Raw genomic sequence first — 23,335 nt, 5'->3', positions numbered from 1 at the left:
TTGGACAGGCCCTACCTTTTGAGACAGATTTATCCAGCAAGTTTTAATGTAATATACAAGTTCTGCTTAGAAGTGCTAAGAGATGCTCAACCTTCCCAAGTATTTCTATTCCTCCTTTAATCTTCATCCTCACAGGCAATGGCAGGAGACGAGTGAGCTGTATCTGTGGCACTGGGGCAGTGTGGCAGGAGCGTCACTACACCGTTCAGTGCCAAGGCCTGCAGAAGTAAAATTTACACTAATACCATTAGGAAATGTAGAAAGGGAACAGCTTTCTTACAAACATACAGCGTATTTGGGATGGAAAGAGAGTGTCCTTTGCTGCAACATTTTCTCTGTATAGCATGGAGAAGAGCAGCTGAGGAACCACTTAGGAGCATCATTTTACTCTTTGCCACTGCAGCAAACGCCACAGCCAGCGCCACACAGCACGTCACCGAGGGGACCAGACCGCGGTGCCTAGAATACAATTCTGAGTGAACACACAACACAGGAGCAGCTGGAACCTGTTTTAAGAAACACCTTTTAGCTTAATAAGTTTTCAGAAACGAGTTTTCATGTTTAGACTTAACTAGACATGCACAAGCAGAAGTGGCGTTTTACATGGTGAAAACACAGATTGTCAGTAACCCTGTGGACGGCTGGTGGCAGCAGCACGAAGATGCATCATTCTTTATTATCCTTTTCCTGCGCCTCATGCTGAGAAATCACCCTTCTCTGCTCGTAGCCAGGGGTGTCGGGTCAGGGGTAACAAACAAACGGCCCCTCACCTGATTTCCATGGCCGGGGATTCAGGTCGGGGTAACAAACAAACGGCCCCTCCCCTGATTTCCATGGCCGGGGATTCAGGTCGGGGTAACAAACAAACGGCCCCTCACCTGATTTCCTTGGCCGGGGATTCAGGTCGGGGTAACAAACAAACGGCCCCTCACCTGATTTCCTTGGCCAGGCTGCAGCTCACTGGTTCAGGTCAGAGTAAGGAGCCCCAGCCCCTGGGGCACTTCAACCTCAATAATAAAGGCAGAAGAGCACATGAGTGTAATGCAGAAATCAATCAATTCCTTTGGATACTTAAAGTGGAAAACATGTTTATTAACATTCTTTCAAGCTTTCCTTATTCAAGGCCATATAAAAAAATCTCTGCGTTCTGATTATATGTATGTTTTTGCTTTCTACATAGTTACAGAGGTATTATATAGCATCTCCTTTTCTCATGATACACTGGTAAGTACTGAGTTCTGTTAACAGTTAGAAGCACTTGTTTTCAGTCAGGTATTGGAACAGTTTTTCTATATACATGGTTTAGCAGACTAGTGCAGCACAAAACGCTCTTTAGTGGGAGGTATACGAGATCAATACTTATCTGAAGTGATTTTCTATGTGGAACTAAACCCCTGGTTGGTGGCCCCGCAGCCAGGCTGCTCCGCGGTGCCCGCGGGGCCGTTCCCGTGTTCAGGCGCATCTCACCTTGAGAACCGCTCAAAGCTGAGCACGTACTCCGGTTTCCTCACCGCAGGAGCTGCTCGATGGATCCGCTCCAACTCGGACACTGGGGCAGACTCCGTGTCGCCGCTCTGAGACACGAGTGGGGTTTCTCTGTTCTGATACACCAGCTACAGAATATTGATCTGCTCTACATTTTTCTCTCAGTGGTGGTGACAGTTTTAGGAAAACTCTCTACAAACATGCAGATACATTTTTGTTGGGCTTAAGGGGTAAGACATACCATACATGTAATAAATATTGCTATCGGTATGACCCGGTTGTTGCTACAAAATGGAGAAAAGTACTTCCAGATAAATCCCATTTCAACAAGATACATTTAGAGTTTGTGTGATACTTCTATCGATATAAACTATTAACATTATTCATTAGCATTGTGAAGTCCAGTTAAACTGTTCATTTGAGAAGACGGAACGTGACTGAATACCTGAATCAAAAATAAATCTATCCGTAATGATTTAACCATATACTACTACATGAAACGCTGCTCCTACCGAAGAAACCAAATGGATTACAGATTAAAAGATACTCCCTACGTCAAGGTTTGTAAAGTCTGGCCTTAGGAACCGCGCGTGGGCAGGAGCCTCAGACGGGGTGCGCCGCCCCGAGCCCCCTCTCGTCGCCGGGCTGCAGCTGAACCACCACGCTCTCCTCGCTCGCGCCGTTCTCCGCGTCGCTGCTGTCACCATTGTCATTGTCGTCCTCCTCGTAGTCCGAGGACTCGGTCCCGTTCTGGGGCGCGCGGGACTGGGCCAGCGCCCCGAAGGACTGCGTGCTGGCCGAGGCCAGCGGCCGCAGCAGCGGCGTGTTCTCGGACACCTCGTTCTCCTCCTGGCTGCTGTCGGTGTCCGAGTCCGAGTCCCCCTGCGACGGGACCACCTTCTGCTTGCACACGGGACACGTCTTCTTGGTCTTTGTCAGCCACGGGTCCACACACTTGCAGTGATACGCTGTTAGCAAACAAAATACATCAGCATCCAAGCGAAAAGGACAAGCAAACCTGCTCAGTTGTATTTGTTTAGTAACACAGGAGAACTTTAGAATTTAACTCCTACAGAGAATTTGAGTTGCACATTTGTTGGCACACAGACTGTCCATCCTTATGTGTAAAGCACCGGATAGATGAGGATCTCAGACACGGGATACGTCTGTGTGAACGACTCCCCGAGCAGTCCCGCAACGGGCCACATGGACCAAGCGGCTGTGAAAGCGCCGGGGACTCCAGCGCCCTGCAGCAGCCGTGCCCATGGCTCACCGGGGACTCCAGCGCCCTGCAGCAGCCGTGCCCATGGCTCACCGGGGACTCCAGCGCCCTGCAGCAGCCGTGCCCATGGCTCACCGGGGACTCCAGCGCCCTGCAGCAGCCGTGCCCATGGCTCACCGGGGACTCCAGCGCCCTGCAGCAGCCGTGCCCATGGCTCACCGGGGACTCCAGCGCCCTGCAGCAGCCGTGCCCATGGCTCACCGGGGACTCCAGCGCCCTGCAGCAGCCGTGCCCATGGCTCACCGGGGACGCCAGCGCCCTGCAGCAGCCGTGCCCCATCGCTCACCTCCACCAGGACCGGTCAGAGCATCCTGCTAAGTTAGATCACCACGTGATTCTGCAGATTTACATCAGGCGTGCACTGCAGCTGCACCGGCCTCCTTTAAAAAAAGGTGTTTCAAAGTGTCTTTCTTACGGTATTAAAAACTCAGCTCTACTTCCTAAGTGAGACAGGGCTCCACGCTGACAAGCACGCGGGCAGCACGCTCCCCGCAAGCCCTGCCGGCGCTGCCCTGGTGTTCGTGTCTGTCGGCGCCCAGCTCAGTCCCCTCTGCAGCCCCGCGGACAGACGCCGGGGATCTGCTCCTCCTCAGACACCCCCTGCGCACCAGCCCCTTTCCAAAGGGGTTTGGAGAGTGATCTGCAAAGCTCGGCCTGGCACGGCTGCGCTCGCTGGGGACGTGAGGCTGGAGTGTCAGTCCCCTCTTTTATCAGATCTCTCTGTGATGCGATGGGCGCTGCTGCAGGAGTTCCAGGGGGAAAAGCCGGGTAAAACTGCGCCCATCCCAAACGGCTGGAACCGGCTGACGGGGTGGGAGGTGGAGAGGGGCTCAGGCCGGCAAGGATGAGCCCCTGCTCTGTTGATCAGATTGTACACAGCTTTGGTCAAAGAAATGTTTCCATTTAGAGATGCTCTGGGCGTCTGTTCCAGGTTTCCAGGTGCAAGCTCTAGAACTTTCCTGTTCTGGCGTGCAGTGAAGATCCCGTCTCGTGTGTGAGCAGCAGACACAGCTCTTGGGGAGCGCGGCGTGTGGCATGGGCTGCGCAGACACCCCAGCTCTGCACGGACAGCACGGGGTCCGGGGGGCACACTGCACCCTCCATCCCCGCGGCACCGATCCTGACTGACACTGCACGGACAGCACGGGGTTCTGGGGGCACACTGCACCCTCCATCCCCACAGCACCGATCCTGACTGACACTGCACGGACAGCACGGGGTCCGGGGGGCGCACTGCACCCTCCATCCCCGCGGCACTGATCCTGACTGACACTGCACGGGTTCGTTATCTCAACAGCGAAAGCCTATTAATGTAACGAGTAACTGGAACGTGCTCCCTGTTAAACACAGACGTTTGGGGGCAGTGCCAAGCCCAGATTTTCCTCACGTGTATATCCAAAGAAAAACGCAAAGTGGGAATGCTGGCTTCTCTTGCTTTTAAAAAGATGAAAACAAAGTTTGTTCTTTTCCCAATTTGTATATAAATTTCTGCATATTAGCAAAAATAAATTGTATAAATCAATCAATACACACATCCCTGGGGAATTTTAGACATGGCGGTTTAGAGAGCTGCTTTACTACAAACGCCAGACGTACGATGCAGCCGCTTACCATGAGAGCACGGCAGGATCCTGAGCTTGTCTCCGTCTTCGTATTCATCCAGACAAATGGCACACACGTCGTATTCATCTCCTGCAGCACAGAGGGAGAAATGAGCCGCAGCCCACGGGACGCGGACCCTCCCAAACGCGCGCGGGGCTCCCGCTGCTCCCTCGGGAACCCGCGCTGGCTCTTCCCCGGCCCCGCAGGACAGGCCCTCGAGCCTGGGCAGTTACTGTGCTACATCCTCTCCCCGTTAGGACTTCAGCTCATTTCAGGTTAATAAAAAATGCTCTCTCTCTAATTGCTCGCTCTCTAATATTCTATTGTTCATATTAGAAGATACAAGTATTTAAAATATAGGATTCACTTATTAAGTTTTGAGAAAAGTCAGGCAGAAAATAGCAACGAAGACGACGGGGTGAAAAGCAGAATGATGATCACCATTGCCAGGGGTCCCAGCAGCCCCAGGCACCGGGGATTGCCAGGGGGCCCCAGCAGGCCCCCGAAACCGTGGCACCTCTTCACCAAGCACAATTATCTCCTGACTACTTGGTACATTAAAAAATAGTATCAGAAATGCAGAATTACCCATCGCATCCATGTGCACTTGTGAACAATGAAAAATGCCAAGAGAAAACTGCACAGACTGGGTAGACCTTACGATCTATTTCTTGTGTTGGAGCGTCGCTGCACTGCGCAGTCAGGCACACGGCTCAGGAACGACCAGTAATTACATGAGTTATAACCCATGTGCAGGGAAAACCAATCCGTTTAGGAATCCACAGTAAACCGCAGAACTGCGCTTAGTCTGGAGCAGGTTTCCAAAGGCACTGAGATACACCTATTTCACACTATTGCTCCATCACGTGTATCAATCTGCACATAAAGATATGTACACAAATCAATACACGATTCCTAGAAACACGTGTTTGCTCGAGCCGACACACACTCCTGCGGCTCCTTCCCGCAGGCGCACGCAGCGTCCCCACGCTGCCGCGCAGAGCTGGGCTCGGCTACCGCACCCAACAGCGCCGCTCGCGCCGCCCTCCAGACAGCGGCTCCCGAGCTCCGCGCTCCTCATCAGGTTCCTAAGCGCTCGTTTAGGACCCAAAAACCGCCAGCTCTCGATGTAGAAAAAAAAGCTTTGTTCCCTTTTGGTTCCTCAGTGGTATGCCCACAGTGTCGCTCTCGCAGCATTCCATCATCTTCACTAACTTTACGATATTTTCAGTCTTGGCCTAGTTAAACTAGCTTGGAAATAATATTATATATTTCTGAAAATACATACCAATTCACAACATTTCTAACCCATGTTTATTCCAGGCTATTATTCTTCAGGGTATTGGAACTGTTAGTGATCCGATTCCGGGCACAGGACGCGGTCCCGTCACGCTGCTGCGCTCACTGTTGTCGTGAACACACCGCACAGAAGGTCCCGGCTCCCCGACTTCCGCGGGACCACAACGGAACCCGTTCTGTGAGGAACCACTGCCCCAAAACTCCTCCGGTGTAGCAAAGAGATTTGGATACGGCGCAGGTTGCAATTTGTCCTTTTAGTAAAAGGACTTAAAGCAATGTAAAGGATTAATTCCATAGCAGTAGATACAAAGTGATCATTTGCTTAAAGAAACTGGAATCCTCATTGAAAAAACAAGTGTTTTGTGTGTGTTTTTCATGCGCCACTGATGGCAGCGGGTGCCTGAGCATCCCCAGCCAGGGTCACTGACTATGTCTGACCGAGCTCCCAACAACTCGTGTTGTGCAAGAGCAACAAGGAAAGACAATGGGGAAAACAGCAATAAGGTATTTTCATACACTGGTGCTTGGTCGTGTAATTCCGAGACAGTTATTACAGTTGCACACAATCAGCTGACAAAGACACTGACTTTCTCAAAGGAACCTTTTCCTTGCAAATTTCTCTTTAAAGTACATTTTAAATTTTTAATTCTAATTAGATTTCATAGAGAATCAATATGAGGAAATAAAATGAATATTAGCTATATTGGTTTAAGATCATTTTCTAGAGTCAATTTTAAATCCAACGGGCCACTACAGCCAGGCTCGGTGAACCCCGCAGAGGAAACGGTGTGTCCCCCGCGCTGAGCAGCGCGGCACGAACCGCGGCCACTGGCACCGAAACGCGCTATGCCCCGCGGGAGCCACGCGCTCGGCACCGCGCTCTGCCCCGCGGGAGCCATGCGCTCGGCACCGCGGGAGCCACGCGCTCGGCACCGCGCTCGGCACCGCGGGAGCCATGCGCTCGGCACCGCGGGAGCCACGCGCTCGGCACCGCGCTCGGCACCGCGGGAGCCACGCGCTCGGCACCGCGCTCGGCACCGCGGGAGCCATGCGCTCGGCACCGCGGGAGCCATGCGCTCGGCACCGCGCTCGGCACCGCGGGCAGGCCCCGCGCCGCGCCAACACCACCCCTGCGGGCCCGCGACGGAGCGACCCGTCACTCAGCCACGCACCTCTGCCTTTTAGTCGCATTCCTTGCAACAGCTCGTATGAACGAACAAACACATGGAAAAACTGTAACACATTTAAAAAATACAAATCGGGAAGAAAAGTAGTGGGTTTTTTCTGCTCTTAAGGAGTAGATGACAGAGAAGCACTTAGGGCAGCTTTTCCGTTTCACTGACTAAAGTAACTTACTACAGCTTTACTTCCCATCTTGCCATTAGATCTTCCATAAAATTAATCAGTACAAAGACTCAAAACAGCAAGTATTTTGGCACATAACTGGAATCACTCCTGCCCACGCAGAACTATTGTTATCGAAGGAAAGGACTGCTCCTCCAGAAAAACAGATCAGTTATACCCAGATCAATTATACAAGGTCAGGGAACTTATGTGCCACTAGTACTTACCAGTTTCCAGATAAATAATCACAGGCTGGTTTGGGTTGGAGGGACCTCCCCAGCTCCCCCAGTGCCCCCCCTGCCATGACAGGGACATCTGCACCAGCTCAGGGTGCTCAGAGCCCCGTCCAGCCTGCCCTGGGGTGTCTCAGGGATGGTTCAGCCACCACCTCTCTGGGAACCTGGGCCAGGCTCTCACCACCCTCAGGGCAACAATTCCTTCCTCATGTCCAGCCTGAATCTCCCTCCTTTAGTTTAACCCATCACCCTTGTACTGTCACAACAGACCCTGCTCAGAAGTCTGTCCCATCTTTCTTATGGGCCCCTTTTCAGTCCGGAACGGCCGCACTAAGGTCTCCTGGAGCTCCTGTTCTCCAGCTGAGCAGCCAGCTCTCAGCCCGGCCCCCGCAGAGCTGCTCCAGCCGCGGGTCATTCCCGGGGCTCCTCTGCCCCTGCAGCAGCTCCGTGTGTGTCCTGTCTGGGGACCCCGAGCTGGACACCGACGTGCCAGTGGGAGCTCCAAATAACGGCAACGATGCCTCCCAGCGCCTGACTGCTGTGGTCACTGCTAGTAGGAACACAAAAGAAGCCCTGTGGAATTTCTGCACTGATTTTGTGGTGTATTAAGCAACATTTGAATGCTCAGCCACAGGCTGCATGTGGTGTCCGCTCTGCCTCCAGCCACGAAAGGTTCGAACTCCTCTGCTCCAGTGGGAACTGGGTCACATCGAGCCTTTTGTGTGCTTTCGCTCCAAACTCTACCATTTATTTCAAGTATACTCAAAATTATCTCCAAAACCACAAACCCCCTCAACTTAGAGGTGTTTTGGTGTTAACAATAACAGAGTCTAACTACTTAGACAAAGAATGATCCACTCGCCTTTCTTAAATTTATGTACAGGAATTTTCTTAAGCTGATCCTTCCGAAGCCGATTCTTTCTCGCTCTGTGTCTGTCCTGCACGAATTTAGTGATCTGGAAACAGACATAAATAAGACAGCATGAACAGAAGCTGAAACAATAAGAGAACAATAGAAGTTTTGATTTATGAGTGAGTTAGTCACAAGGGAACCTCAGCTCGAACTGAATCACCTCTTCCCTTGCCCGGACTCAAGGATGAAGCCAAACAAGCCTAAAGGATGTTCTCGATGGCCATGGCACTTGAAACCAAAAATGTACAAGCTTTTTTTGGAAAGAGAAAGAAAAAATGGCCATTTCTGCAACCTGAGGCAGGACGGCACGTTCCACAGCAAAACACGGTTCGTTCCGTTCGGCCAGTTTTGCTCAGTTTCAGCTCTTTCAGAGAACTGTCCCCACGCCGATCAGGCCCGTTTTCCCAGTGCCGAGTGCAGCCTGGGGAGGAGCAAGGGGCTGCTCCAGCCAGAGTTACTTGCTCTCTTCAGCTATGCTAAAGTTTCTGAACAGTTCCTAACGCTATTTCTGTTCAGTTTCTCATCATAGCACCTATGATAGGACATTATTTTTCAAATATTATGACAAACAAACAACAAAAAAATGGCCTTAGCCAAAGTATGCACACTAAGTCTCTTGAAATTTGCAGAAGTGCTCTACACCCACCTACACTGTGGATAAACACAGAGTATTAACGTGATAAACTCCTACTTCAGGCATCTCTGAAAGGCATTGACAGACTTCACAAGAGATTATTTTTTAAAAACCATGAATGTATGTTATGGATAAGTATTGTTAGGACCATTTGAAACACTAATTGGTTTGGCAAAATAAAATGTATTTATCCTGCATGACACGCGGTTTCACTGCACTGTCCGTCCCGGCTGTGTAACCCGCTGGACAACGAGCTGCAGCCGTGGTCTGCAGGTGTGCTGCTGCAGTTCAGACCCTTGGCAACGCTCAGTCTCTCACATCCATTGCTTAGTTATGAGCAAGGTTTCTGGGAAGAAGCTTGGCCACAAACCACGAATGAATGAGGACCAGACCCAACCCGGAACCATCCTGGGGTCAAGTTCACTGCACCAGTTAATCATCCAGTGCTCTAATCTATCAAGATCTCTGTGTCAAGGCCTCCCTACACTCAGGGGAACCAACGTCTCCCATTTAGTAGTGCTGGCAAACTTAGGTACTGTGCACCCAGCCGCTCTGAGCGGGTCCCTGCTAAAGCATTCCAGAGATTGCACATGTGGGATGCTCAGTATTCGGAAGCAACACCTGGCTATGCTATTTCACCTTTTACAGGAGCCACGTGCCCAGCTGAGAACGTCGCCAGGTTCCTGCTGTAAAAGAAACGCCGTATGCTGTCCGGCGGGAGCAGCACGCCCGGCCAGCTGGGCGGGAGCACAGGACAGGCCGCTCCTCGGGGGCGACACAGCAGGCGCTTGGGCAGCGCCAGAGGAGCAGCGAGGACAACCCTCTGCAAGCACTTACGTGCCAGGACAACACCATAAGGGCTCCCGATAGCCCTGCGCCAAAACTCCGCACCTGACTGCTGTACTGAGAAAGCACTGGACGACAGGTAAGCACAGCACAGGTACAGCACACCGAGCTTTCCCGGCTCCATCGCTGCATCCCCTCCTTTAACCCCAGGGACTGTCCTATGACGATTTGTTTTAAATAAAAAATGTTATTAAAAGAAGGAACTTACCATAAATATGACGATGAGAATGAGACAGATCCCCACTATGATCAGGAAAGGGATTAAGTAGTACTCCAAGGGAAGACTGAACTCTGGGATTAGCACAACATGGCCACTGTGGGGAGAACAAGATAACGCTTTCTACATAGGTTATAAATTAATGAACAGCGAATTAAAGAATAAATACAATGAAAGAAAACATTAAAATAAAAGGTTATCGTTAGATACACTAAAGGAATACCTACCTGTGTGCAACACGGAAAAATCAGCCCATATCCACATAACGTAAAGCCAATTAAATAAAAGGATAAAACAATGTTTCTTAGAATATTTTTGGAGTCAAACCTACTTACTGACTTCAACCATAAATGTAAAGCAACCAGGAAACCAACCTCATAGCTGCTTTGATAGCAGAATGAGAAAAATATAACACAACTATCAAAAGATACTGTCTCAAACATTCCAGTGGCTCCCAGACCAGCAGCTAAGCACGTGTTTAATGCTACATGAAAACGAAAAGGTAACACTTGACAAATATACGGTTGCCCCCTTGCACGAAAGCAATTTATATTAATTTCAGAAATGCTTTCTGCCCATTGCGCCCAGCACCAGGTTTCACCAGGAACACCTACAGCCTCTGCCATCACAACGTCCTATTTGAAATCCGTAGACGGTAAAAAGAGGCAATGACTAATGCAAGAAATAACACAACTGCGTGTGGGGTAACTCACCCCTTTTCGTAAGTAAACTCTTCTTTAAGAGAATTCGCTGACGCCTCGCCAATGAAGACAGAAGGAATGTCAATCTTCTTTAAAATCTCAACTGTACAAAAAGCAGGAAAATAAAGCCGTTATTACGCAGAGACTCTATGGGCACTATTAAGACATAAATCTTGAATGTTATGACACTATCGCAACATGAAGGCATATTTTAACATTATGACATACAGGCTGATGCACACGCATGCTATATCTTTAGCTCATATAAGAAATGGTATTGTTTTTCCTACCGAATATCTAGAGACTTTATGGCAGGTATAGAAATAAAGATTCTTAATGGAATATTTAAAGGGAGCATAAAACCAAAATATTTAGACAAAAAAGAGAGCTACAATCAGAGGAAGTTTAACCAGGACATGATTCGCACTCAGAGATTTGACAAAGCCACACAGCTCCATTGACTTCCTGCAAATTTCATACATCTTTCTTCCCTCCTTTTTACCCTAAATACAAACGAACACACTGGGAACAGCTGTGGCTAGAAAAGGTCAACAAGAAAGAAAGAATGAACAAATCCCACATTTTTATTTCAGCCTTAAGAAACTCGATGGAACTGTCTCCCCTTCCCTGTTTACTAGTGCAGGCAATAATAAGAAGCTCAGAAGATGCAGCTCAGATGACAGATTATTGAAAATCAATCCCATACTCCAGCAAACGTTCTCCTGGGCTTTGGCTGTGTGCGTCTGCGTGTGACCTGCGCCGCACGCCCGCGGGCCCCGGCGCCGGGTTCAGCGGCTCCCATGCGCACGGCGGCCCCGGGCCCAGCGCCGGCAGCCCCGGGTCGAGCGCCGGCAGCCCCGGGCCGAGCGCCGGTGGCCCCGGGCCGAGCGCCGGTGGCCCCGGGCCGAGCGCCGGCGGCCGCGCGTCCCCCCAGCCAGCCCGGCCCTGCCCGAGCGCCAGCGCACCCGAACCCGCAGGGGATCCAGCCGGCCGGGAGTGCATCAAACCCCCTCCCACGGGCTGCGGGGGCCACTCGGCCGCGTTTCCTTTGCTCAGAGTTCATCTCCCGGTTCACCCAGTGGTGTTTCCACACGGAAAGGCTTTTTTTTGTTAAAAAAAACCTGGACAAAATTTTAAAATGCCACAAAGAACATTGTAACAGCACTATAGACAAAACACACATACCATAAACCAAACCCCAAATTTGGACTATATTACAAGATGTTCTGAACATGTTCGCTCCACGGAAGGTTAAAATCAGAACAGCTAGCACCAGAAACAACCAGAAAATGGTGCGCTGGTCTCTAGACACTGTTTTTCCAACTGAAAAACCGAACACATGCACATGTAACATGTAATCATACAAAACCAGAATGCATCTGCCCAAAGGAACAGAAAAACGTACGCAACAGTGCAACAAAACCGAACCGCTAACAAACACTAAAAACTCGTATTTTAAAGTCTGACTGCCTTCCAAAGGAGTAGGTCTTTACTTGCCTGTATTTCCACTTATTTCACACCACATCAGCTATTTTCTACATCAGTCATATAAATCTCTCTCATACATTTAACCATGTAGCCCAGAACAGTTGAACTGGAGTTTAAAGGAAAACCAAAAGACACACTCAGAGAACGTACAAACTCCACGCCACAAATAACACACGAGTATACACATACGTTCTGTGCAAACGTCTCCCGCTCCAAATTGTTCCACGCAGGAGGACTGCTGGCTGCGGGGGTTGTTTCTGGGGTTTGTTGTTGTTCCATTTTTGTCTGGTTTTAAGTGAGAGCTCATCCCAACCCTTTACACAGAGTTTGTTCTGCACGCTCTGCTGGTGAAATGGTTTTCAAACAGGAGAGAGAAGTGATACCTGTACTTACTGTCGTTGGATCCCATGCTGATGAGGTCGTCAGAATCCACATTGTGAACGATGGCCGCCTTGTATCCCGCTCGCTGGGCATTTAGAACCTGGGAGCCACACAAAGTGTCATTGGAAAGGCTGCGGCTTCAAAATCCAGTGACCTGTCTGCCCTAAGACATGAGACGCTTCCAGGAGGTCACAGATACAGCCGCAGCTTCATCTGCACTTACAAGCCAGGTGTCAGCTTTCAAAATTATATCACAGCATTATTCTAACACTGATGTAACTGTTATTTTTCCAGAAAAATCGTTCGCTATTGTCTGCAGAGAGACAGTTTTTACACGTATTAAAAACGGGATTTAAAACTTTCTATGGGTAAATAAAAATAGTATTTAAACGAAATTGAAAATAAAGGTACTATCTTACTTTGGTAAACTAGAAATTACCCCTTGATAGCACAAATAAGCCTAACGCTGTATTTTTAAACTAACACAGAACACTCCAGCTCAGCCGCATGTCAACATTCTCAGACCAGGCCCCCGGTGCCCCCGCAGCCGCCCAAAGCCCCGTCCCGCCCGCAGGGCCCCCCTGCCCCCCGCCCCACGCTCCCCGTGCCCGCGGGGCTCTGGGAGCCGCACCAGCCCCAGCTCTGCAAACCCAACACAAGGCGGCAAAGCAGCCTGCAGATCTGGGGTGCTTTTAGGTCATCTCCGTCCCCTAACCTCCCGTGATCCCGGCAGCAGAGAGTCCAACTGGCGAGAAAAGCTGATACCACTACTGAATGCTTGCTATTATAAAACCGCAGCATCCGTCATCCTTATTTGCCGTGTAAGCTGGCTCGCAAACAGGTAATCTGAAACTAATTCATATACAATACCGCTTTATCTGCCTGCAGACAATAAATTCTCCCTTCCCTTCTCATCATAACTAGCCTGCTCTTCACCACAGGTATTTTTCTGAAGCATCAGTAAAATCTTCAAGACCTTGAAACAGAGAGGGGGGCAGAATTAAAAGCGAGAATCTTACCTTGATATCGAAGTTGCACTCAAGCCTTCGAATTAAGACAATGAAGGCGCTGGAGGAGTTGTCCCTGAGCGGAGGCGGGGCTATCGGCTCGCACGCATTCTCCGGCTTTGAGTTTATCAGGAAACCCTAGAAAACAGGAACAGAAACGGGAGCTTCGCTTCTCTTCCTGTTAACAAAAGGGCTGGCAGACAGCTATAGGGAAAGATACGCTACGTTTTCATACAATAGCTAAATAAATTCTTATTGTCAACTCAGTCCCACATCACGGCAAGATTTCAGCTACACCGCTACTTATTTTGATTCATCAGAATCTTCATGTCTGTAAAGAATTAGAAAGTTAGAGAAAAATACAGTTTTTCCAATTACAAAAGTATAACATTTTCATCCTATTTCAAACAGTATCATATCATTTTTTTTAAAGTAATTAAAATCTTAATCAAATAAAGAAAAAAGTTTTAGTATTACATTCAGGACTAAAACTCATTATTCTACAGAGGTGATGACATGCACCTCAGTTAAGACACAGCTGTCTGACAGTTTAAAAGGTTACAATCAAAGCTCCTTATATCTATTTCTGATGTATTAAATTGGCTCACTACTCAGCCAAATCACTTAATCGCCCTCTGCTTCTCAAGATAGTCAGAGAACAACTACCCAGCTCTAACGCCACTTCTGCCCATGACGAAACTCATGGTGTGAAAACAAATTCTTCCTGAGGCCCCGTGTGCAGAGGAGATTCGGAGCTACAGGGGCGCTCCCCGCGGCTCGTGGGGGCGCTCCCCGCGGCTCGTGGGGGCGCTCCCCGCGGCTCGTGGGGGCGCTCCCCGCGGCTCAGGCCCTTCTGGGCCGAGTGGGACGCCCTGCGGCCCAAGTGATCCCGCCCTGCACCTCCACAGCAGCAACCCCATCCCAGCAGGACTTCATTTGGAGCACAAGACACCGTAACCGATAACTGACAAAAACCGTGTGTATGTGCTACCTGCACCTTCCCCGCTAATGACACAGGCTAAACTAAAACCACGTTAGTGCATCTGGCATCAGTACTGGCACAAGGTACCGACATCTCATGACATCAACACGGAGAAAGCAACAGTCTGTCAAACTCACTTTGCCTTCGACTCCCAGTCATGCAGCTATTTTAAATGTATTTATTTATTAGAAATGTTCAGCAACTTGTCTCTTACATACAAAAGGTCAGATTACTAAAACTCTCTTCATTCACAGGCAACAGTTCATACCAGATCCTGCCCACATTTGTCTTGCTCGAGCAGTAGATTCATCAGTTCTGTATTTATTTTTCCTCCGTACTAGATTAATTTGACTTTTATCTTTATTATCTCACAGAAGAAGTGTTGAGAAGATACAGTCCTCTCTATATATTCAGGAGATATCTCTCTAATTTATTACTATTTTTACCTTCAGGCCTTCCGCTGGCAGTCTGTACCCAAATCTAGCAGGCAGATCGTCAAAGGTCTGGGTTCCATTCTCAAGGTTATACTAAGAAAAATAAATTTTAAAGAAAATTCAGGTTTGCAACAAGAGAGAAATAAACCACAAGTATAAACAGAAGTGAAATAACATCGTGTAATTTTTTAGACTAAAATCTATATCAGACATAGGACCTAGGTGACCATGCCAATGAAACCACAAAATCGCTTCTTCCACTTGTCTCCCACTCACATGGCGACACATTCTCCTCTTGTCTAGTTCTCAAAACGAGAAGGTAACAGATCTTTCGTTAAGTCATCTATATGTTAGATCTTTCTTTCTACTGTCTACAATTCAAATACCACAATATTTGCAGAAGAGAAAAACAAACAACCAAAAAAGCAAAAATCTGAAGAGCAGAGGGTTTTGGGTGTGGGTTGCTTGTTTTTCAGGTGATGTTTTTTGCCTCAAATTCAGTTGTGTACAGGAAGAACAGCTTTCAAATGGTGGGTTACTGTAGGCAAAGAACAGTCTCCATATGTTAACCCTGCTCAATTCCTGCGATCTCTTCAGTTTTGTTTCGTACTCTGAGCTTTCATTTCGGAACAGAGGAGCCCTGTCAAGACGCTGTACGTGCGCAAGCCTTGCTTCCCCTCGCCGAGTCTGCCTGTCACAGCTCTACACCACGCAGAGTCGACGGACAATCCCCACAATCACAACTGCAAACTGTGTGTGTGCTAACATTTCTCCCATTAAAATTTTAAAAAAAGTCAGTTTTCTGCAAAAGTTGTGAATTATACAGTAACCGACGCAAACGCATACCAGTTGGTAAGTTCTGTTAAATAGTTTAATGACTCAGAAATATTTGTCTATTCATTGTATCATCCGATTGTCCTACACAACAGTGAAGCCAGACACACGTTTGTCTCGGAGGGATAAGACGTTTCCTCACTGCCAGACTCAGAGGGCAGCTCGAACTACAGCACGACGAAAAACACCATCACGAGTTCCCTCGGCTCCTGAGGAGCAGCATGCACAGGAGCTTCCTCCGCAGGGGCTCTCCAGAACGGAGGGCAGGCAGCAAGGGAGCGCCCTCGTCCCGGCAGCCCCTCTGCGCCGCCCCGGTGTGCTCCGCTCTCCGCTCTGGGTCACCCGCGCGGCCGGTGCCGCTCGCTGCCGCCCCCGGTGTGCTCCGCTCTCCGCTCTGGGTCACCCGCGCGGCCGGTGCCGCTCGCTGCCGCCCCCGGTGTGCTCCACTCTCCGCTCTGGGTCACCCGCGCGGCCGGTGCCGCTCGCTGCCGCCCCCGGTGTGCTCCGCTCTCCACTCTGGGTCACCCGCACGGCCGGTGCCGCTCGCTGCCGCCCCCGGTGTGCTCCGCTCTGGGTCACCCGCGCGGCCGGTGCCGCTCGCTGCCACCCCCGGTGTGCTCCGCTCTCCGCTCTGGGTCACCCGCGCGGCCGGTGCCGCTCGCTGCCGCCCCACGCGTCCCGAGCCCCCGCTGCGCGGCTCCTGCCGTCCCCGAGCCCAGCCCGGGCAAGACTCGGCATACACAGACGTGGTGTTAGCCCTATTTAAAGAATAACCAACTGCGCTTCACATACATGTGACAGTACTCCACGCAAACGCAACGCTCCTTTGAGGCTGCAACTACCTGAGAACACAAAAGCATAAAAATACACCCAAGTCACTAACGAAGAAATTCCTTTGTTGGTGAACCAAAGACTTGTGCTGGAATTTTGCTCCCCAAACAGGCAATGATTAAACCATGAAATCGCGCAAGGTCTGAGCTGTCTGCACAGCTCATGCTCCATGCAACGCAGTGTGCAAACAGCCGCTCCTGAGTGTGTCCTGTGCGTCACTCCAGCTCATCCCCAGCAGAGCCCGTGTCTGGTCAGCTCTGCTCCCCATTTCAGTGTGCAAACGCCCGCTCCCCATTTCAGTGTGCAAACACCCGCTCACACCCAGCAGAGCCCGTGTCTGGTCAGCTCTGCTCCCCATTTCAGTGTGCAAACACCCGCTCACCCCCAGTGTGCAAACACCCGCTCACCCCCAGCAGTGCCAGCGAGCGCCTGGTTCAGCTCTTTGCTCCCCACTTCTGAGAGATTCTCAGAATACACCCGGAACCTCCAAATACCCAAGAATAAAAGACATTCTTTTTTCAGCAGATTTTAGAATACTGCACACTGATGCTTAAACACAAAAAATAAACAAAAGTTCCAAAATGCCCTTTTTTTCCCTTCAGGTTAGCGGAGGTTTTTGGTTTGGGTGTTTTTGTTCTCTCTTGTTTTGTGTTTTCGCTCGTTTGTTTGTTTGTTTCCAGTCTTTTCTAAGGGAGGAAGTAGGTTTGTACGAAAAGAGGAAGAATGGGGTTGCTGAGAGAGGAAGGGGAGCAAACCAGGTTACAGCAGAAAAACAGTTCAAAATGTCACAACAGAACAGTGATGTCAGCTCCACAAAGCAATTATCTAGCTGCATTGCTTCTTCACATTTTTATCTACAAAATTAATAACAGAAGAACCCAAAGATCCAAGTAACATAATTCAGCATTCATCAACCCCACATTACGACAAACTTAAGTATTTTTATTTTAACGCTTAGTTCAAATATTTTTCACTTTGTTCTCCTAAATTAATTGATATGACACTAACAGCTCTCCTGGATATCACTGCGACTAGCAGAGAATATGGAGACTACAGTTTATTTCAGTGGCTTAAGCTCTAGAACATCCTCCATCCAACTACACAATATATAAACTTGGTAATAAATAGCCCAGCAACAACATTGCCCCTACTATGTTCATTATACTGCTTATGAGCCTGAAAACTTAAAATTCTACACACTAATAAAATTATTCTTAATGACAGCAGAGATGATCAGCTATTAAATATATATATATAGGCATAACATATACAAAAACTTTACTGACAAGGCTTCTAGCACACACACAAATTATACTACTCACAAAAGACTATTTTACTTGATTTTTATACAATTAACCTACAAAATGGCATCCATCAGCAGAACTTCAGTTGCTGTCTAACCCAAATAACCACGAAATGCTCAGCCAGGTCAGCGTGTGCTCTGGGATGCCTGGCCAGACTGGGCCTGTTTGAGTGACCACGAGATGAATTGGGCGCTTTCCCTGCCGTGGTACCCGAGCTCACACGGTGCATCTGTGAGCTCACCTGAAAACCTGCAATTTAGTTTTTTATGGAGCTACACTGTTAAAGCAAGTCCATCCCAAGCAGACTGGACTGATTCATTAATAGATTAGTTTAAAAGAAGATTCAATTTCACAGAGATTTAATCTATATAGAAAAATATTTATACTTACTGCTAAAATATCTGCCTCCACAGGTAAAAGATTCAGGAAAGCAAATAACTGAACAGTCAAAATAGTGTATATCTGAGTGGCAGACAACATCAGCATTCCTATTGACAACAGCATATTTTATTTAATACCTAAAAAAAAAAAAAGAAAAGAGTCAGGGCACACAGCAAATCTTTTCCTCTGTCGTTTTACTGGGCTAAAACTTACCTTCCAAAGAATCTGCAAAACTGACTTTTGAGAAACTTCTATCTTTAATTCATACCATTATTTTAGAGACAGAAGTCCCTTTTGCTAAGAGCACATAACCGCCATGGAAATACACACACAACACACGAAGATTCAAACAGTAACACCTCACACTTTTGGCAAGCAACAGCAATGCAAGCAGTATACAGGGATGAACATTCCCATTATCTTAATCATCTTTAGACATGCTTAATTGTAATATTCCCAGGCCCCCGGTCCCCGCTGCAGAAACAGCCCAAGGCGGCGAGCGGGACCCCAGCTCCCATGGGCACTGAGGGACACAGGTGAGGAACCCCCCCGGTCCCTGCTGCAGAAACAGCCCAAGGCGCGAGCGGGACCGCAGCTCCCGTGGGTACCGAGGGACACAGGTGAGGAACCCCCCCGGTCCCCGCTGCAGAAACAGCCCAAGGCGGCGAGCGGGACCGCAGCTCCCGTGGGTACCGAGGGACACAGGTGAGGAACCCCCCCGGTCCCCGCTGCAGAAACAGCCCAAGGTGGGCGAGCGGGACCGCAGCTCCTGTGGGTACCGAGGGACACAGGTGAGGAACCCCCCTGGTCCCCGCTGCAGAAACAGCCCAAGGCGGCGAGCGGGACCGCAGCTCCTGTGGGTACCGAGGGACACAGGTGAGGAACCCCCCAGTCCCCGCTGCAGAAACAGCCCAAGGCGCGAGCGGGACCGCAGCTCCCGTGGGTACCGAGGGACACAGGTGAGGAACCCCCCCGGTCCCCGCTGCAGAAACAGCCCAAGGCGCGAGCGGGACCGCAGCTCCCGTGGGTACCGAGGGACACAGGTGAGGAACCCCCCAGTCCCCGCTGCAGAAACAGCCCAAGGCGGCGAGCAGGACCCCAGCTCCCGTGGGTACCGAGGGACACAGGTGAGGAACCCCCCGGTCCCCGCTGCAGAAACAGCCCAAGGCGCGAGCGGGACCGCAGCTCCCGTGGGTACCGCTGCTGCAGCCACAAGCACAGCTGTGTGCAGAGGAGCTCCAGACTCGGCGCCAGCTTCCCCAGAGCCTGGCTGTGTGTGCGCAATCTCTTCAGAACACCGACGTACAAAATATCTCATTCCCCTTATACGCATAAACGTGACCGAGCTAAAAAATCCAATGTTCCAAATTCCAACAGACCCAACAAAACCCACGTGATCCAGTGCACCTCCTGCTTCAGAACACAACACGAGCAAAATAAAGCACCACACTGGTCACGGAATCTAAGCACTTTCATTGCTGAACTTAAAATAATTGCTTGGTCCACAGATGGATGACTAAGTCTTTCTAGCGATTCTGGCCTCACGGCAAGAAATTACTTGAAATGATCCAATATTACTATAACAGTTGAAATAATTCAGGGGCAAGTTTTAAAAGTAGATGGTATGTGCTTAATGTAATTGTTATCAGAACATCTGGATTGCCTCTAACTTATTTTATTGGAGGAATTAAAAGTACTTCACAAACAAAGTCAATTAGGTCATGCAAACCAGTTGTATAACTCTTGAAAATCTCCAAATTCAGGCTTCTCATTCAAACGGTTCCAGGTGGATTTGTTCTCATTTGACTGTAGCTATTTAATTCTGAAAATGGTAAAGAAATCACAGACAAGACTACTACGTTCTCTTTCAGAACCGAGAAATTACTAAGAACTCCTGCCCCACCCTTTGTGGGTGTTTTGAGCAGAAAGCATTGTCACACAATCCAAAGTCTTCAACACTAATTAAAGCAAATAGTTAGATTGGATTTAAACTCACACTAACATGAAGACAGCTAAAATTCACTATTACTAACGGGAAGAAGCAGCTGATATTTTCAAAAACAGTTCTCATGACTCTGACTCGGTCATTTTGAACTACGATGCTTTGTGAAACTTTCTACTAGTTAGCAGAAGTTACATCTACAGAACCTGTAATGAATTATGAAATCCATGAATTTTTCTTTCTAAATTAAGGTTTACCAATTCCTCTCAGTCTGCCCAGACAAAGACGGCATTGGTGAAACAGGAAGGATGAAGAGCAGCTGTTCAAAAATATACCATCATTTTTAATATGACAGAAGCAACAATACACTTGAAACTATCGCAATATTGTAACCAATACAGTAAATTCAGCAAATACCTTAGATCACAGAGAAAGCATTAAAATAGTATTAAGCAAGGTCAGAAAATACCGAAATTAAAGTTGTCCTTGCAAACATGCATGTACAGCGCAGCGTTCCCTGCCAGTTCTTCTGGGCTCAAGAACTATCGCCTCAAATGCAAGCAAAAAAGCCTCATAGTTCCTGAAATTCCACCGCTCATTTGTAGACTGCACTCCTAATGGAACGAGGCAGCTTACAGCAAACAGAAATATAGGTGTATGTAATTAAGGACTATCCTGTAAACCACAGAAAAGAAGTTCAATTTGACTCTGCATTAACCTTCAGCACTTTACACCTGATTTTCCAGTATGCACAGTCAGAGTTCTCCTGAAGTAACTTTGGGCTTTTGAGCGTCTCTTCCCACTGCATCCTGGAACTCGCACTCGGCCCGGGAGCCGCATCCCTCGCCTGAACAGGATCACCAGGTAGAACCGAGAGAGCAAAACCCGGGGTGCTGTCATCGCAGCGCATCTGCGAGCAGTAAGGCGAACGCGGAGCAGACGTACTGTCCTGGAATGGATCAGACAAGGCACTGCCCAGACGACAAGGCAGCAGTGGCACGGTTGTATGTACAACAGAAAATACATTTCTCCTTACACTTTCAAAGGAAGAGGGTACAATGTCCCTTCCCACTTGAAGATAAGGATGGCGAAATGAGCTCGACACACCTGACAACGCACAACAGGCAGATCTACCTGCTGCACCAGACACCAAGAGCGCCCTGCCCACCTCTTAGCTCGTTAACAGCATTGTTTGCACTAATAATGAGGGGTTATGAAACACACAGTGTTTTTAACAGCAATACACTGACTCCCAGAACAGAACAGGCAACCTGACTGGAAAACGTCCTTCTGGATACAGTCGCTCCATCCCGTCAAAATACCAGCTTCATACTGGGTAACACGAACAAGCCTTGCAAGCACATTTAAAACAGATGTCATTAACAAATTACACGGCTTGGGACAGAGAGGGTAAGAATATTCAAAACCTTTGGCAACTATCCACAAACTAAGCTCCAAAAAGTACGTATAAATAGCAAATGTTCAGAAATTTGCATCTCAATCAACTTGGAACATATTTCACAGCAGAAGAGAACACAAAGCAATTCCTTGTCCGCATCATTATGTTCAAGCTTCACCTCCCTCCAGAAAATGTTCTTTCCCCTCCCACTGGTGAAAAGAAACTAACTTCTACATCTGCATTAAACAAACTTAAACTCTATTTTACTGCCAAACAGGGTTAGAATGCTTAGAGCAACCACAAAAAATCATATGAACATACCAAAAAAAAACCTTTGTTCTGCCACAAACCTAGTGACAACCTTCTAAGTATTTTGGGCTGCCATGTCAAAATATAATCAGGGAAGTTCACCTTCCGAAACTCCACAGCAGAGGACGCACAGAAGGCACACAGGTAATGGCAATAATTTTCACACGTATCTCCAAAAGCCCGATGTCTACGGCTTTTTGCATTTCTTGTCATTATATCGCTATGACCTGAATCTTCACCTCTGCCTCCGCACGGCCCGCACAGCCCACACTCGAGCGCGGCGCTCAGCCCCGCGGAGGTGCGGGAATGCGCTCTCGTGTCTTTCCCGGCCCGGGGTGAGTCAGCCCCGCCCCGCCCCGTCCCGCCCGCGGAGCACAACCGGCCGCGCACCGGGGACCGGCCGGCCCGGGGACTCGGCCCCCGCCACCCCGGAGCCGCCGCTCCCTGGGCGCTCGGGGCCCGCCCGCCTCCCTCCTGCAGCGGCGGCCTCGGGCGCGGGGAAGCGCCGGCGGCCCCGGGAGCGGGGCACATCCGGGCCGGGGTGCCCTGGGCCGCACGGCCCCGCCTCGCCGCTCCAAGGGTGGAGGCGAATAAGCGCTGCGCAACGGGGCGACGGGCCCGGCGGCTCCCGAGCCGCCGCGAAGCCGGGCGCCCGGCAGCGGGGCAAAGAACCGCGGGGACCCGGCGAGCGTCCCCCCCGGCGCTCACCTGCGGGCCGGGGCCCGGCGCGGGGAGCCCGGCGCGGCCTACGCCCGCTCCATGGCGCGCGCCTCCGCTCGGCGGCCGCGGCGGAAGTCCCGCCCTGCCGCCGCGCGGCAGCAGCTGCCAGGCCGAGGCAGGCCATTGCTCGCCCGGGCTGTCACTCACCCGGCAGCGCGTGACGCGGGGCGGGCTGAGCAGGCGAGCGGCGGCGCGAGGCTGTGCGGCCGCCCCGCCCGCGGGGGAGGAGAGGCGCGTCCCCGCCGCGCCGCCAGGGGGCGGGACAGCTGCGGCCTGTCAGAGCGCGGGCGGCGGCGCTCTCACCCGCTCCCGCCGTCCGCCCCGGCTCCCGCCGGTGCCCCCGGCTGCCGGGGAGGGCGAGCGCCGCGGCCGCTGCCACGGCTCCCGCTCCCGGCGCGATGTCTGGGCGAAGTCTCGCCGCCCGGGGCCGCCGCTCGGGCCGGGGCCGGCGGGGCGCGCACGCGGGTGGCGGGGGCCGGGCCCGCGCGTGGGGACGAGGGCTTCTCCTCATCAACTTTAGCCGACTCTGCTTAGAAACCCAAACCCGCCAGGGAAACCCGCGGGAGACACGCCAGCTGCCCCTCGCGTCCGCAGAAGCACCTCTGGGCGGGATACAGGGTGTGCCGTCCCCTGGAGAGGACCTGCGGACCGGAGTGACCGCCCGACCCCTCCGGAACAGAGCTGATCGTTACCCGTGACCAGACCCGCCCGCCCGACCCCTCCGGAACAGAGCTGATCGGTACCCGTGACCAGACCCGCCCGCC

The 23,335-nt window shown here is 50.3% G+C and overlaps 1 protein-coding gene across 2 annotated transcripts; it reads right to left on the bottom strand.

Annotated features, from left to right (window-relative positions):
* Window positions 1-1,071: 1,071 nt before the first annotated feature.
* On the bottom strand, window positions 1,072-22,659 carry RNF13 (ring finger protein 13). Of its 2 annotated transcripts, XM_082055805.1 has the most exons (10): window positions 22,560-22,659; window positions 18,211-18,338; window positions 14,864-14,944; window positions 13,448-13,573; window positions 12,441-12,528; window positions 10,572-10,662; window positions 9,850-9,955; window positions 8,111-8,204; window positions 4,379-4,459; window positions 1,072-2,453 (listed from the first exon to the last, which is right to left on the bottom strand). In XM_082055805.1, exons 2-10 carry the CDS (start codon window positions 18,322-18,324, stop codon window positions 2,089-2,091), a joined length of 1,146 nt encoding a protein of 381 aa, XP_081911931.1. In that variant the 5' UTR covers window positions 18,325-18,338; window positions 22,560-22,659; the 3' UTR covers window positions 1,072-2,088. The 2 variants fall into 2 exon arrangements, with proteins under 2 accessions (XP_081911931.1, XP_081911932.1); XM_082055806.1 differs by lacking the exons at window positions 14,864-14,944; window positions 18,211-18,338; window positions 22,560-22,659 and having other exon boundaries at window positions 12,431-12,528; window positions 13,448-13,575.
* Window positions 22,660-23,335: the final 676 nt, after the last annotated feature.

Source organism: Streptopelia decaocto, assembly GCF_964273445.1.
Source record: "Streptopelia decaocto genome assembly, chromosome: 6".
Lineage (NCBI taxonomy): Eukaryota > Metazoa > Chordata > Aves > Columbiformes > Columbidae > Streptopelia > Streptopelia decaocto.
The sequence above is the reverse complement of the archived record's forward strand: the minus strand, read 5'-3'. Positions and strand labels throughout refer to the sequence as shown.